The sequence below is a fragment of the Saccopteryx bilineata genome, chromosome 10, assembly GCF_036850765.1.
Source record: "Saccopteryx bilineata isolate mSacBil1 chromosome 10, mSacBil1_pri_phased_curated, whole genome shotgun sequence".
Lineage (NCBI taxonomy): Eukaryota > Metazoa > Chordata > Mammalia > Chiroptera > Emballonuridae > Saccopteryx > Saccopteryx bilineata.
The window spans coordinates 22,196,840-22,214,335 of record NC_089499.1 but is presented as its reverse complement, the minus strand read 5'-3'; the positions used below and the strand labels follow the sequence as shown (position 1 = coordinate 22,214,335).

Here is a 17,496-nt window from a genome sequence, read left to right as displayed (position 1 = left end):
TTTGTGGGAAGGTAAATGCAGTAGTTTCATTATTTTTGCCTCTTAATCTCAGCCAGTTCTGTTTTTTCCCTCATGTCTGCAATGACGGCAGATATAAAAATGGTGATCCATATATGGACTAAGGCTGGATGGAGTAGGTGATACTAGAGAAGGGAGCCACTTTTCATTGAATTAAGGAGAAGGTGAGAATGGGAGGTGTAAGAGGAAATGGGAGCAGACCCAGGGGATTGAAGAGGTGGCCACTAAAGAGAAGCTTGATGATGTCAAAAGTTTGATTTCAAATGCAAGAAGCAGTGAACCTGGACACATTCAGACCGAGGTAAACATGAAATATCCAAGATGTCTAGCTTTTGACAAAAATTTGCTTTGAGATTTCTAACACAAGGTATTACAAGGGTTTGAAATAACCCTTAGGCCTGTAAAGCCTGTGTTAATTTTCTTCCTGAGACCTTTTACATTGTTGATGTATCATTAATTTTGAACTGCATGGATCTCAAGTAAGGGAAGAGAGTAATTGTTATTTTAATGAGGAACCTATTTTAATTGGGTAAAATAAATGTAAAGTAGTGATTTTTTTTTTAAATTTAGAAGTTCACTTTAATGGGGTGACATTGATCAATAAGAGTACATAGGTTTCAGGTAAACATTTCTATAGCATTTGACCTGTTGATTGCGTTGTATGAAGAAGTGATTTTTTTAAAAAGGCCTTTACAATATTAATGCCCAATTATGTAGAAAGTGCTATCACAGCATATGCCCATTAATAATACCTGTCAGTACCAGCTGTGGGGCAATTACATAAATGAATTTTATCAAATTGTATCAAATAAATTTTATCAAATAGAACTGGTATTACTATTATGAAATCCTTATTTTAATTATTATGGCTGCAAAACAGAGACATGCTGTTTTCCCATTAGAGTGCAAAAATTTCTGTAATTGCTTCATTTTCTTACAGAATAAATAGCTTTCTAAAGTTGCAAATTATGTAGTTAAATAGGAAAATTTGGGGATAGTATTTCCTTTTTGTCAGATGAAATAAATTCCACTCTTCTACACTGTGGGAAAAGTCCATTTTTATTATGCATCTCAATTATCAAATGGATTCGGGAAAGTTTTTCATGGGACTTTACAAACTAAATAAGATGAACAACTTACAATATATAGCTACATGGACATTGTTCAGTACCAGAAGTTAACTGCTACACTGTTTGCATTTCATTAAAAAAAAAAAAAGTAAAACTCTAATTGCTAGTTAAAAAGCTAATGGAAACTGAATTGAAGTCAACATAAAGGAATAATACCAGAAATCCTAAATTTGCTGATGCTAATGAATTCAATAATTTTTATAAATTAAAAAATTACTTTAACATGGAAATCTTTCATCCCTCCCCCTCCCATATTCTCTTTGGGAAATATGTTTGTGTTCACTGACATATAAAAGAGAGAACTTAGGCCCTGGCTGGTTGGCTCAGGGGTAGAGCATCGGCCTGGCGTGCGAGGGACCCGGGTTTGATTCCCGGCCAGGGCACATAGGAGAAGCGCCCATTTGCTTCTCCAAACCCCCCCCCCCCCCACCTCCTTCCTCTCTGTCTCTCTCTTCCCCTCCCGCAGCCGAGGCTCCATTGGAGCAAAGATGGCCCGGGCGCTGGGGATGGCTCCTTGGCCTCTGCCCCAGGCGCTAGAGTGGCTCTGGTTGCAGCAGAGCGATGCCCTGGAGGGGCAGAGCATCGCCCCCTGGTGGGCAGAGTGGGTGGATCCCAGTCGGGCGCATGCGGGAGTCTGTCTGACTGTCTCTCCCCATTTCTAGCTTCAGAAAAAAAACAAACAAACAAAAAAAAGAGAACTTAGGTTCTTAGTGCATGGCAACAGGGTAGCTTCTGGCTCTGTTGTTCCAGAACATCAGCCATGTTTCCTGTCACTCAGAGAACTAGTTACATTTGACATGAGGGTTGGGTTAGTTAACTAAACTTATTCATTCCCCGGTTACCCAGGTAGAACTTGCAGAGATGATTAGTTTATGCTCCTAACTTTTTAGAAAAAAACCAGAAGACTCTGTAGACTTTGGAAAGAGTGGAGAAGGCTGTTTCTACACTCTGTTGCCCTAGAAATACTGTTTTTTACAGTGGATTCATTTTATCTGAGTTCATGTTTTGCTTTAAGGTTTTAACTCAGAATTTGAATTTGTCTTTAATCTTTACTCTTTACTTTGATTTAGTGACATCTGAAAATTAAGCCTTGTCTGATTCCCATAAGAGCGACTTAGTTGGCATTAGTAGCTATGCCTTCCTTTTGGTGGTTGGTGGAATGTCCACCTTTATTGTGTTTAGAAATCCAGTCCTGGAAATTTAGTCTTAACTGCAGTTAATCTTCCTACAGGTTCATTTTTCTTATAAATATTTTTGATCAGTCTTACAGAATTAGACACTAGAGTATTTGTATTATGCAATCATGTTATTATTTCACTTTAAGTTTTTCTCCAAAATTCTCCTCAGTGGGGCCTACCTTGACAACCCTATGTAAAATGGAACCCAGTATCTACACTCTCCCATAACCCCACTGATCTCTCTCCCTTTTTCTGTAACCCTTACTGCATTGTAATTTATTACAATATCAGGTTTCTTGTCTGTGTCTTCCTTTTGAATAAGCTTCACAAGGGCAGAGAACTTGGTTTGTTTTACTCATTTGACTGAAATGCCTAGAACAAGAATAGAAATACTCAGTATTTAACAAAAGAGTGAATTACAAATATATTGTTTGGATTGTGTTTCTACTGTTGTTGGGGAGAAGAATTAGCATGCAGTAGGCCAGTGGCTTTCCAAAATTCTTTTCAACTGGCCTATTGTAAGAAATTTTTAAAGTGCAATCCAATGTACACATATACCTATGCCTTTTCATGTGTATGTATGAGTTTTATAGATGACATGTACAGTGTACTCTGATATTTCCTGTTCACTTTCATTTTTAAAAACAAAATTTTGCAGTCTAAATTTTCACGATCCACAAGAGTTGCAGACTGCAGTTCACATTAGGCAATAGGTACAACACAAACATTTTTAATGTAACTAGACCTCGTTTTCCGTTTGTCTTATATGGCTGTATGGAAGTGTTTTATTTTAATTTCAGATTTAATTTGAAAGTACTTGCAGTATTTATTTCTCAAGTTTCTGTGTCCATTAGCTGCTATTATGAGAAACTGATTCTTTGAAAATCTATGGATCAGTTATTTAGTAAAAATGAACTTAATTTGTATGTAATATGTGCAGTTTCTCTCAGTGTGTTTATTTTTTTTAGGTTTGGCCACATTTCTTATTGATGGAAGAAGAGCTCCTTCCCAATATATGGGAACAAGTAATTAGGAGACAGAAATGGAACTGCAGTGGAGTTAAAAGGCAGCAACATTCATTTTGAGATCTGAGTAATATCCAGGACCAAGTGGTTTGGGAACAGATTGTTAGAAATCTTAATTCATCTCTTCCCCCAGCTGTTATAAGACTTAACAGGCCAGGAATTATGCATATATTCAATTAACTAGAAAGTGACAGATACCTCCCATGAAAAATGTAATGATGAGACTTCTTAAAATGATTGGTCATTATTATAACCATATCATATTTTATACTGATAACGGGAGACCTAGGCGACAATAAATTCTATTTGACAAAAAATATAATTCTCTATTTTTAAAGTTTGTACCTTTCAAGAAAGGTCTTTTGAGCTTAAAGTCAGCAATGCAGCTGCTGCTTGAATTTACTTTGTAAAACACTGAATTATTCATTTCCATAAACAAAACTTCCTTAGTAATGATTTAGCATTAATTTATTTCTCTTTATTTCTATCAACCCTATTGAAATCCTATTTTAAAATTAAAAAATATTCTTTGTGGAAACTAACAAATAAGACTGACAGACACTTTCTCTATTTTCTTCAGTTCTTAAGAAAGAAATTTTAAAATCCTTTAAACATTTTTTAAGTTTTAAATATTTTATTTCAATTCATTTTTTGTTATATTAATGAGTAATAAAATATAGAACAAATGTTGAAATTCTTATTTAGCAGTGTCTTGTAAGTGGCTTTTTAAGACCAGACCCTATATTATTGACCTGTTAGATTTTGCCATAATGCTTTATGAATGAATCTGATCAACAGTTATTATCTTAGATTCTGACCATGTAAAATAATTAGAAATAATTAAAGTAATCATTAATTTTATCATTTGCCCTCAGAGGTAGATTCATAGACAGTATAATAAGGGGGAGATGGCAAAGATTTCTGTTTTACATTTTTGGAATTCTTCTATCCACCTTTGCAACTGTGAGATGGGTCTTTTAAGTTTTATGCTGCCTTTCTAGTAGCCTGTGAGCCCTTCCCCCTTCGTTCTCTTATTAGTCATTGCATGTGCCCTCCTCCTTGGGCAATCAGTGTTTTACTGCCATGTGATATTTCTTGTCATTTCCTCATAATGGCTGCCTTATTTTTTATTGTTTAATGTTAAGTGCGCCATTGCTTTGTTGCTTAATTGGAGACTTCTGAGGGCAGCAAACTATTTGTTGGCTTACTAAATGTTTCATAATCTAATAGAGGCAAAGAAACTGCTTTTTTTATTATTTTTTTAACAAGGACAGAGAGAGAGTCAGAGAGAGGGATAGATAGGGACAGACAGACAGGAACGGAAAGAAATGAGAAGCATCAATTATCAGTTTTTCGTTGTGACACCTTAGTTGTTCATTGATTGCTTTCTCATATATGCCTTGACCGCGGGCCTTCAGCAGACCAAGAAACCCCTTGCTCGAGCCAGCGACCTTGGATCCAAGCTGGCAAGCTTTTTGCTCAAGCCAGATGAACCCGCGCTCAAGCTGGCGACCTCGGGGTCTCGAACCTGGGTCCTCGGCATCCCAGTCTGATGCTCTATCCACTGCACCACCGCCTGGTCAGGCGAAACCACTTTATTTTATAAAGTAGCATCCATTCAAACAAAACGTTCTTCTTACCTCATGGGCTTCCTGGAGCACATGTTTAGAGAGGTTTAGCAAACAATTCATAATGCATTCAGGTGGGCTTGGAGGCAGTCTAAACTTTCAATTAAGGATCCATTTTGATTCCCTGTGTTAGGCTCCTCTGGGAAGCAGATGTACAATGCCCATCATAACTGGCACTGCCTCCCAGGACTCTGGAAAGTATGAGGCCTGTGGAATTAGAGGTGGGGGAGTAAGAGATGGGAATTTCTCCATTTAATTCCTCTGCTTCTATGGCTGCGATGCTATTTAGAATTATTACAAGACTTCTGCTCTAATTGGAGTTAAGTGATAGTATATTTCAATGGAAGAACCACATGTGTGTGATTTTCTTAGAGCTGAAGTGTTCAAGAAAGCCTCTCAAGCTGATGACACAGCTCGCCGTCAGCTAGGAGCCATTAGGCAGACATACTTTGTTTTTCTGCTCTGCAGTGTCTGAGAAGCAAAGTTAGTGGTTTAAAATGGGAGATTTTAATTTTATCAACAGAAACACTTGAGGCCAGAAGGGAATGGCAAGAAATATTCAAAGTAATGCAGAACAAGAACCTACAACCAAGGCTACTTTATCCAGCAAGGCTATCATTTAAAATTGAAGGAGAAATAAAAAGCTTTACAGACAAAAAAAACCTCAAGGAATTAATTGCAAGCAAACCAAGGCTACAAGAAATGCTAAGGAACCTGTTGTAAACAGATCAAAGGAAAAAAAGAATATAGCAAAAGAGGAATACAGTTTTAAAGAAAAAAATGGCAATAAACAATTACATATCAGTAATAACCTTAAATGTTAACGGATTAAATGATCTGATCAAGAGACATAGGGTAGCTGCGTGGATAAGAAAACAGGACCCATACATATGCTGTCTACAAAAGACACACCTTAAATCAAAAGATGCACACAGACTGAAGATAAAAGGATGGAAAAAAATATTTCACACAAATGGAAATGAAAAAAAAGCTGGGGTAGCAATACTTATATCAGACAAAATGGACTTTAAAACAAAGACCATAGTTAGAGATAAAGAAGGTCACTACATAATGATAAAGGGAGCAATCCAAAAGGAAGATATAACCATTATAAATATCTACGCACCTAATATAGGAGCACCTAAATATATAAAGCAGACTTTGATGGACTTAAAGGGCGAGATCAACAGCAATACTATAATAGTAGGGGATTTCAATACCCCATTAACATCATTAGATAGATCCTCAAGAAAGAAAATTAACAAAGAAACAGCAGACTTAAAGGACATATTAGATCAACTCGATTTAATAGATATCTTCCGAACCTTTCACCCTAAAACAGCAGAATATACATTCTTTTCAAGCGCTCATGGTACATTCTCTAGAATAGACCACATGTTAGGGCACAAAAGCAGTCTCAACAAATTTAAGAAGATTGAAATCATATCGAGCATTTTCTCTGATCACAATGGCATTAAACTAGAAATCAACCACAATAGAAAAATTGAAAAACATTCAAACACTTGGAAACTAAATAGCATGTTATTAAATAACGAATGGGTTAACATTGAGATCAAAGAAGAAATTAAAAAATTTCTAGAAACAAACGATAATGAGCATACATCAACTCAAAATTTATGGGACACTGCAAAAGCAGTCCTGAGAGGGAAGTTTATAGCATTATAGGCATATCTCAAGAAGCTAGAAAAAGCTCAAATAAACAACTTAACCCTGCATCTAAAAGAACTAGAAAAAGAACAGCAAGTAAAGCCCAGAGCTAGTAGAAGGAGGGAAATAATAAAGATCAGAGCACAAATAAATGACATAGAGGCTAAAGAAACAATACAGAGGATCAATGAAACCAGGAGCTGGTTCTATGAAAAGGTAAAAAAGATCGATGAACCTTTAACAAGACTCACCAAGAAAAAAAGAGAGAGGACTCAAATAAATAAAATTAGAAACGAGAGTGGAGAAATAACAACTGACACAACAGAAATACAAAATATTGTAAGAAAATACTATGAAGAACTGTACGCCAAAAAACTAGACAACCTAGATGAAATGGACAAATTCCTTGAATCATATAATCTTCCAAAAATCAATCTAGAAGAATCAGAAAACCTAAACAGACCAATTACAACAAATGAGATTCAAACAGCTATCAAAAAACTCCCAAAAAAGAAAAGTCCTGGGCCTGATGGCTTCACAAGTGAATTCTACCAAATATTCAAAGAAGAACTAACTCCTATCCTTCTCAAGCTATTTCAAAAAATTCAAGAGGAAGGAAGACTTCCAAACTCCTTTTATGAGGCGAGCATAATTCTGATTCCAAAACCAGGCAAAGACAACACACACACAAAAAATTATAGGCCAATATCCCTGATGAACTTAGATGCAGAAATCCTCAAAAAAATATTAGCAAACCAGATCCAGCAATATATGAAAAAAATCATACACCATGATAAAGTGAGATTTATTCTTGGGAGACAAGGCTGGTACAATATTTGCAAATCAATCAATGTGATCCATCACATAAACAAAAGAAAGGAGAAAAACCACATGATAATTTCAATAGATGCAGAAAAAGCATTTGATAAAATCCAGCACCCATTCATGATCAAAACTCTCAGCAAAGTGGGAATACAGGGAACATACCTCAACATGATAAAGGCCATCTATGACAAACCCACAGCCAACATCATACTCAATGGGCAAAAATTAAAAGCAATCCCCTTAAGATCAGGAACAAGGAAGGCGTGCCCCCTTTCACCACTCTTATTCAACATAGTTCTGGAAGTCCTAGCCACAGCAATCAGACAAGAAAAAGAAATAAAAGGCATCCAAATTGGAAAAGAAGTAAAACTATCATTATTTGCAGATGATATGATATTGTATATAGAAAACCCTAAAGTCTCAGTCAAAAAACTACTAGACCTGATAAATGAACTCGGCAAGGTGGCAGGATATAAAATCAATAGTCAGAAATCAGAGGCATTTTTATACACTAATAATGAACTGTCAGAAAGAGAAATAAAGTAATCAATCCCCTTTACCATTGCAACCAAAAAAATAAAGTACCTAGGAATAAATTAACCAAGGAGATTAAAGACTTGTACTCAGAAAATTATAAAACATTGATAAAAGAAATCAGGGAAGATACAAATAAGTGGAGGCATATACCATGCTCATGGTTAGGAAGAATAAACATCATTAAAATGTCTATATTACCCAAAGCAATCTATAAATTTAATGCAATACCGATTAAAATACCAATGACTTACTTCAAAGATATAGATCACATATTCCAAAAATTTATATGGAACCAAAAGAGAACACGAATAGCCTCAGCAATCTTGAAAAGGAAGAATAAAGCGGGAGGTATCACACTTCCGGATATCAAGTTATATTATAAGGCCATTGTACTCAAAACAGCATGGTACTGGCATAAGAACAGGCACATAGATCAATGGAACAGAACAGAGAACCCAGAAATAAACCCACAGCATTATGGACAACTGATATTTGACAAAGGAGGTAAGGAAATACAATGGAGTAAAGACAGCCTCTTCAACAGATGGTGTTGGGAAAATTGGACAGCTACCTGCAAAAAAAGGAAACTAGACCACCAACTTACACCACTCACAAAAATAAACTCAGAATGGATAAAAGACTTAAATGTAAGCTGTGAAACCATAAGCATCTTAGAGGAAAACATAGGCAGTAAGCTCTCTGACATCTCTCGCAGCAATATATTTGCTGATTTGTCTCCACAGGCAAGTGAAATAAAAGACAGGATAAACAAATGGGACTTTATCAAATTAAAAAGCTTCTGCACAGCTAAAGACAATAAGAACAGAATAGAAAGACAAACTACACAATGGGAGAATATATTTGACATTGCATCTGATAAGGGGTTTATAACCAAAATTTATAAAGAACTTGTAAAACTTAATACCAGGAAGACAATCCAATCCAAAAATGGGCAAAAGAAATGAATAGACACTTCTCCAAAGAGGACACACAGATGGCCAATAGGCATATGAAAAAATGTTCAACATCACTAATGTTTAGAGAAATGCAAATTAAAACCACAATGAGATATCACCTCACACCAGTCAGAATGGCGCTCATCAATAAAACAACACAGAATAAGTGCTGGCGAGGATGTGGAGAAAAGGGAACCCTCCTGCACTGCTGGTGGGAATGCAGACTGGTGCAGCCACTGTGGAAAACAGTATGGAGATTCCTCAAGAAAATAAAAATCGAACTGCCTTTTGACCCAGCTATACCACTGTTAGGAATATACCCCAAGAACACCATAGCACTGTTTCAAAAGAAGAAATGCACCCCCATGTTTATGGCAGCATTGTTCACAATAGCAAAGATCTGGAAACAGCCCAAGTGTCCATCAGAGGACGAGTGGATTAAAAAGCTTTGGTATATATATACTATGGAATACTACTGAGCCATAAGAAATGATGACATAGGATCTTTTACAACAACATGGATGGGCCTTGATAACATTATACTGAGCGAAAGAAGTAAATCAGAAAAAACTAAGAACCATATGATTCCATATATAGGTGGGACATAAAGATGAGACTCAGAGACATGGACAACAGTGCTGGGGTTACAGGGTGGGGGGAGGAGAAGGAAGGGGTTGGGGGAGGAGAGGGGCACAAAGATCATGGTTTTTCAGCATTTGCCATATTCCCCCTTTAAAGAATAGACAGACAGCAAATATTTACTTATGGTGTTTCCACTATAAAGACTGCTGTCTTAGGGACAAATGCTGATGAACTATTTCAGCAGTTCCTCTTTCTTCAAAGACTTATATGTCAATATAGAGCTCCATGTTTCATAGGACATACTCAAGCTCACTCCATGCTCCCTGGAGCTTTAGCACAAGGGAATGCCCCCCTTTTTTTTTCTTTCTTTTCTTTTTCTCTTTTTTTTTTGTTTTGTTGATGTATTTTTTTCTCTTATTTATTTATTTTTTGTATTTTTCTGAAGATGGAAATGGGGAGGCAGTCAGACAGACTCCCGCATGTGCCTGACCGGGATCCACCTGGCATGCCTACCAGGGGGAAATGCTCTGCCCATCTGGGGTGTTGCTCTGTTGCAACTAGAGCCATTCTAGCGACTGAGGCAGAGGCCATGAGGCCATTCTTAGTGCCCGGGGTGGCTTTGCTCTGGTGGAGCCTTGGCTGCGGGAGGGGAAGAGAGAGACAGAGAGGAAAGGGGGGGGGTGGAGAAGTAGACGGGCGCTCCTTCTGTGTGCTCTGACTGGGAATCAAACCCGGGAATCCTGCACACCAGGCAAAGGCTCTACCACTGAGCCAACCGGCCAGGGCCTAGGAATGCCCTTGTTGAGCAAGCTACCCAAAAGAAAATTATATGGAGCAACCATGACAGACTGAGCAAGTCAGTCTCATACTATTCATCACCAGAACACTGCAGCCCGGTGTAAACAGTTCCAACTTTCCCGGGAAGCAGCAGGGCAGTTTGGGAAATCCTGTCCAAGGGGTCCTATACTGCCCCTTCATTTGGAGTTAACCCTCAAGGACCCCTACCAGGACAACTTTGGCAGATGAATGTTACTCATATACCTTCATTTGGCAAACAGTCGTATGTCCACATTACAGGGGATACATATTCCGGATCTATAGTAACCTCTGTCAGAACAGGAGAGGCTGCTAAGCATGTTATAGCTCATTGTCTGTATGCATTGTTCTATTATTGGAGTTCCTAAACTGGCTAAACTGAAAATGCTCCCGCATATGGAGCAAAAGCATTTACTGTATTTTGTCATGCTTACAATCTTTAAAGTTAAGGTATTATTAAAGTGTACTCAGCAAACATTTTAAGGTCAATTAAAAAAAAATTTAAAAGGGGGTAGTCATATCCTGGAATTCCTACGGGTCTACCATATCATGCTTTTTACTTAACAAAAAAAAAATTACATTTCTTTTGAATACTGATGAACAGGAGATACCAAATCTTTTTAGCCTGCAAACTACTACCTTCTTTATTAGATCCAGCTAATAACACTGTGTTGTCTTTTTCCAAATAGCTCCAGATATATGGAAAAGATTTATATAGGCGGATGGGGATCCTCAAACCCCTCAGTGAGATCTTCTGAGCATGGCTTTTAAGATACCTAGAGGCAGAAAAAGCCCAATAGAGATCAGGGGAACTACCAGCTTTTAGGATACACCCTTAAAGGCTCCAACACCTCAAAGGGGTCTCATAGGATGCCATCTGGGGCCTGCTTCAATAGTGGAAAGGAAGGTCATTGAGCTAAAGCCTGCCAGGCTTACATGCCTCTGCTGTGAGGAAACAGGGACACTGGAAGGGAGGCTTCCCCCTCGCTCTTCTAAGGGAGAGTTCAGTCTCTTCCAGCCCTGCTCCAGCCACCTATGACCTAACCTTGCCCAGAAAGCTGGGGTTGGCCACTGAAGGCTGAAGGTGCCCAGGGCCGTCAGCCCCATCTACGACACGGTGGACGAGCCTAGGGTATTTCTTCCAAGAAGCAGGTAAACTGATCTCATTTGCACAAGGGCCACTTTACTATGTTTTGCCTGAATAGTCAGGTTCTTTATTCTTCCCTCAAAGATCTCTGTTGTGGGTGTTGATAGTCCTATTTTCTGCTGCTTTGCTTAATATATAGTGTTTCCTTTATCCCTCCTACCTCAATGCCCCACTCATATTTCAGGCTGGAACCTACTCCTAATGTAGAGCTCTCTTTCCCCCTTTTGCCAACTTCTATTATGAATCTACCTTTGCCACCCAGCTTAGTGTATCCCAAGGTTCTCTTTACCATGCTACAGTCGCAGAGCTCCAGGGAAAAGCAACCTGCTCTCATCTCTCCAAGCAGAGGAGAACAGAAGCTCCATATCCATGCATGCTGCAAATGGCTTTTCCAGTCTACCTGAATCATTACCAGCTAGAAGCAGCGGTCATTGGGACTTGGACATGAGCTGCAAAGTATAGAATGGTGACAACAATTCCAGTGCCATGCGGACTTTTCCTGGATATGGACTTTCCTGGACTCCTGCTTCCTGTGACAGCTCCTAACAGACTGAACTGTGGTTGGGTTGCATTTTTCAGGGATTTGGCATGGTGATGGGGCCAACTTGGACTTGGTGAACATGTTAAGGACACTACTCTTTTATGGATTCTTGCTGTATTGGCCAAGAGTTTGCTTAAAGGCTTTTAATCACTGTATTCTTTTATTTATTTATTTATTTATTTTTCTTTCATTTTTCTGAAGCTGGAAACAGGGAGAGACAGTCAGACAGACTCCCGCATGCGCCCGACCGGGATCTACCCGGCACGCCCACCAGGGGCGACGCTTTGCCCACCAGGGGGCGATGCTCTGCCCATCCTGGGTGTCACCATGTTGTGACCAGAGCCACTCTAGCGCCTGAGGCAGAGGCCACAGAGCCATCCCCAGCGCCCGGGCCATCTTTGCTCCAATGGAGCCTTGGCTGCGGGAGGGGAAGAGAGAGACAGAGAGGAAAGCGCGGCGGAGGGGTGGAGAAGCAAATGGGCGCTTCTCCTGTGTGCCCTGGCCGGGAATCGAACCCGGGTCCTCCGCACGCTAGGCCGACGCTCTACCGCTGAGCCAACCGGCCACGGCTTAATCACTGTAAAAAAAAAAATAGAAGACTGGATAAAGAAGATGGGGCTCATATACACCATGGTATACTATATTCAGCTAGAAGAAATGATGACATCGGATCACTTCCAGCAGAATGGTGGAATCTTGATAACATTATGAGGAGTGAAATAAGTGAATCAGAAAAAAACAAGAACTGCAGAATTCCATACATTGGTGGGAAATAAAAGTGAGACTAAGAGACATGGACAGGAGTGTGGTGGTTCCGGGGGGGTGGGGGGAGGGAATTAGGGAGAGGGGGAGGGGGAGGGGTACAAAGAAAACTGGATAGAGGGTGATGGAGGACGATCTTTCTTTGGGTGATGGGTATGCAACAGAACTAAATGACAAGATAACCTGGAAATGTTTTCTTTGAATATATGTACCCTGATGTATTGATGTCACCCCATTAAAATAAAAATTTATTTATAATAAAAAGGAGATTTTACATAAATAATTGTGGCTTTAGAAAATTGTGGCTTTAGACTGCAAAATAAATCCATTTCTGCAGGGCAAACAATGATCTGGAATTAGGTAAAAGCTGCACCTTTAATCATGGGGCATGTGCACTGGTTGTTAGTCTGTGCTTGCACTGTTAATTTGATATACCATATTTCCCCATATGTAAGATGCATCCTTTTTTGAAAAATTTGGGGTCTAAAAACTGGGTGCGTCTTATATAGTGATTGTAGACTTTTTTACTTGCATTTCCCACTTTTTCGCATGGATGAGGAGTTGTATGAATTTTGAGATGAATAAAAATTGAGTTCAATAACTTTATGTAATACATTTTTTTTTCAAATTTCGGGCCCCCAAATTAAGGTGTGTCTTATACATGGGAGCATCTTGTACGTGGGGAAATACGGCATATTTATATTCATTCATGTATAAGTATGTATAATGATGTATATATTAGAGAAGTAAATTCTATAGGTAATGTATATTGCATACAATATAAACAATATATAAATATGTATAATTAGAGAAGTATGTTTTTTTAAAATACATAAGCATAAAATATGTAAATATATATAATATTTGAAAAATTTCTGTCATTTTCATCTGAATTACTGAATTTGCTAACAAGTAAAACTTGCTATTCAATGAATGCAACAAATAATTTAGCTTTATACATCTCCATCTTAAATTTGAAGAGAATTAAGGAATGAAAGAGGACAATTTATTTCATGTTCTCTTTAGTAGTAAGAGTTACAAATATGTACATGTTTTATTATTTTAGGGTTCACTACGTTTTACCTAGCTCAGCAAAGACGGGTCAGTATGTCCTGCTTCTTCTGAAAAGACATATAGAAATCATTGGTGTCTTAGATATGTGCCTGCTTTTTGGAGTTGGCAGTGAAAAGAGTATGATTTAAAAAAGAACTGTTTCTTTACCCACCTTGTAAACATCTGTGCCTGAAACAAGACTCTTCTCTAAGCGTAATTAATCCTTAATAAAACCATATTCCTAACTAGTTGAGCTGATAAATAGTGAGGTTTGTTTTAAAGAAGTCAAGTTTATTTTATGTCAATTTTCTATTTGCCCTGTATAAGATATATTTAATTACTTTATTCCATCTCTGTGTTCAATTTAATCAGATTCTGCTACATATTGGTGCTCAAATTAGAATAATTCTTTAATCAACTGTGTTATCCATGCCATGGTAGACTGGAATGGAAGAGCTACTCTTGGCATATTGAAGATGTGTGCATTTGATTTTCTATTGTAATTTAAAAGTAAAATCAGAAATATTGATTTCTACTTGACTGGAGAGATGATTTAGTTTGAATATCAGTCTGATCTTAATAAAGTGAGAATTAATTGAGTTGGAGGTATTAGATATTCAGTGATGTTAACTGAACCATGATCAATCTAGAGAGAAGCTTTCTTTTGTACTATGTTGGAATTATCAAATAGCTCATGCACTACAATGTCAAATAATCTTTTCATGTTCATCCTTCTACTTTCTTGTCTCATTATGTGCACCACTAAATTCATTCTATACACATACTAATCTTTAAAGTAGCAAGCTAATAAATCACAATTTAATAGAAAATTAAAAGTATAATTTTGTCATAAAATGCTATTGTTGTCAGAATTTTATAATGATATATTTTCTAGTGCCTAATGTTAAAACCAAGTGATAAAAACCTCTGGTTTTCAAGTACACTTGGGACTTTAAAAAAAAAAAAATCTTAGTTTTACTTTTTTTTTATGTTCAACCTTGTTAAGAATAAAGTGAGTGATACCGAATTATTTTAATGTTTATTTCCAGAAACAAACATAGAGTCTGTAGCATTATATTGGTCTGAAATGTGGCATGGGCTTTTCATTTATTTTAAGAGTGTGATAGCAATATCATAAGTGTTGTGAAAATATAAATGGTGAGATAACACCTCCATGGGACTTGCTCTTAAGTAGTAAAATTGTAAAGTCTTTAAATAAACTGCAGCCAGAATGGAAAGGATCAATTTGCCTTGTTAACTAGGGATGCTACGTTTATTAAATGTCTAATTAAATTTAGTATAACATGTCTTTTACTCTAATTTTTTCTTTAAATCTGAGAATTTGGATTGTCAGATTTCTTCCATTTTGGCAGTTGGTGTGACCATGTTAAATGAAAAGAAAACCAATAGTGTGGCCTTTGATGATGTCATTTCATTGGGAGAGTGCTTTTCACTCGACCTGGGTATGATGGGAATAGTAGGATCTCGGTAGTTTAATTTTACAAAAAGTAGTGTCCACATTTGTGTTTGAGAACAATTAGCATTTAATGAAATTAAGCCATACATGCAGAAATATCCCTAGTGTGATGAATGAGGTTTTCTTAGTGAGATGGAGAGAGAATTCCCCCACCCATCAGTTGTTGCTAAGCAGCAATTCAGGGGGAAGGGCTTGTTTTGGAAAAAAATGGAAGGACATGACTTTTTCACTCTGCTCATCAAAGCCAAAGCTCCTCTTATCTGAACTTGACTCACCTCCCCACCAAAACTACTACTTTTTTAAAAAAATTACATTTTGTAAGGTTGACACACATACAGACTACCAAAGCACAGTGCCAACATGCTTGCTTCTTCACTTTTTATTCCCTAGAGCCCCGGCTTTCCTCCTCTGAGACTGCCCCCAGTTACGAGTTTCTTATACAGTCTTCCACACCGACTTCTGCTTACTCAGACATCTGTCTTTCTAGATACATGCATACGCACACTTGTATGTGTGTATTTTAAACCCAGATGGTAACATACTATTAATAGATCTTCTGCACTTTGCTATTTTCTTGAAGATCATTCCTTATCAGTGGACTTTTTTTTAGTGGCTGCCTAGTATTCTGTGGTATGGTGCTTCTACTTTGGGTGTGGGCGTGACTGTGGGCATGACTGTCAGATTAAAAGAAAGATGGTAAGTGGGTTTTAATGGTGTCAAGACTATTTTTTTTTATGTAAAAATACTTTTTGCTTCAGCTAAGAGAAAATAGGATTAGACACGGCTGGTGATATATCATTCTCTTAATGATTCCCTACATGTGATTTGTATTATATATTTATATATGTTATATATTTCTTTTAAGAAAGACACACCATAGTTATTTTTATATTTGAGTTGCCTACTGTGTAGATTTGGAGAACTTTTCACCATAATTGATGCTGTTTTTTAAGGGAGATGCCAAGCTCTTTCAGATCTTTTAAGGAGCAAAGCAAGGTGTTAAATACATAAATTTGCAAATCAGATTATGAGGTAGGTGACCCAGGAGTCATCAGTAGTCTAGAAACCACTTCCAATAAGAGGGAGGGAGTAGCATTCACACGGGCTCTGAACCAGATGAAGGAAAAGAATGAGAATGTTATTTCCTATAGTATTTGATGAGGAGGCAGCATTGGACTTACTCTAGTTTTTTTGCAGGCTATAAGCCTCCCAACCCCAAGACACACACACACACACACAAACACACACACACGCACACGCACACACACGCACGTGTGCGAGAGCATGCGTACGCACACGAACTGGCTACCTTGTGAGATAAGGAGTTTTCTGTCACTACAATTGTTTAAACAGCAAGGTGGATTGGGAAGGACATTCTGAATTAAGAGTAGATTAGCCTGACCAGGCAGTGACGCAGTGGATAGAGCATCGATCGGCCTGGGACGCAGAGGACCCAGGTTCGAAACCTGTTTGCCTGCTTGAGCTTGGGCTCATCTGATTTGAGCCTGGGCTTATAGACATGACCCCATTGTTGCTGCCTTGAGCTCAAGGTCACTGACTTGAGCAAGGGGTCACTGGCTTGCCTGGAGCCCGCTACCCCTCGGTCAAGGCACATATGAGGAAGCGATCAGTGAACAACTAAGGAGCCGCAGTGAAGAGTTGATGCTTCTCATCTCTCTCCCTTCCTGTCTGTCCTCTTTCTCTTTAAAAAAGAAAGTTTAGATGAAATGATCTCTTAGGTTCTTCAGACTCTAACAATGTCCATCCCAGAAGTCCAGAACAAGGCAGAGGTCCTTTCCTCGATCCTCCATGAGTGCTTAGTAGTGGTCACTGTTGGCCTGTACCCATCCCAGGAATAGGCTGTACAACCACTTGCAAGAATGAAAACGTATGGAAGGTTAGTTTATTGCTTGCATTATTAAAAGCATTGATTGGACTTGTGTGATTCTACTTGTTGTTAGGGGGTGTGAGAGAATGGATCAGCCACTAGGAGATGGCAAGGAAGCCCAAAAGTCTGGATGTTAGAAGTGTGCCCGTTCCTTGTTGGCTCTTTTGATTAATCCCCCTTAATGAATAGGTCTTTTACCTTTGAAGGCTGTGGGAGGAGCTCAGAGGGAACATGTAACAAGAATGTATAAAGCACACTCATTCAC

The 17,496-nt window shown here is 38.2% G+C and overlaps 1 protein-coding gene across 6 annotated transcripts in view; it reads left to right on the top strand.

Annotated features, from left to right (window-relative positions):
• Nucleotides 1-17,496, top strand: part of CMC1 (C-X9-C motif containing 1) — an 89,483-nt gene that overhangs the window by 52,736 nt on the left and 19,251 nt on the right. Inside the window, exon 5 of one of the 6 annotated variants that reach the window (XM_066244748.1) lies at nucleotides 3,295-3,902. The exons of 4 other annotated variants lie outside the window; for them this stretch is intronic. In XM_066244748.1, coding sequence (XP_066100845.1) covers nucleotides 3,295-3,411 — 117 coding nt within the window. In that variant the 3' untranslated portion in view covers nucleotides 3,412-3,902. Of the gene's footprint in view, nucleotides 1-3,294; nucleotides 3,903-17,496 lie in introns of those variants that run through there. One more of the 6 variants, XM_066244749.1, reaches the window with a different exon arrangement.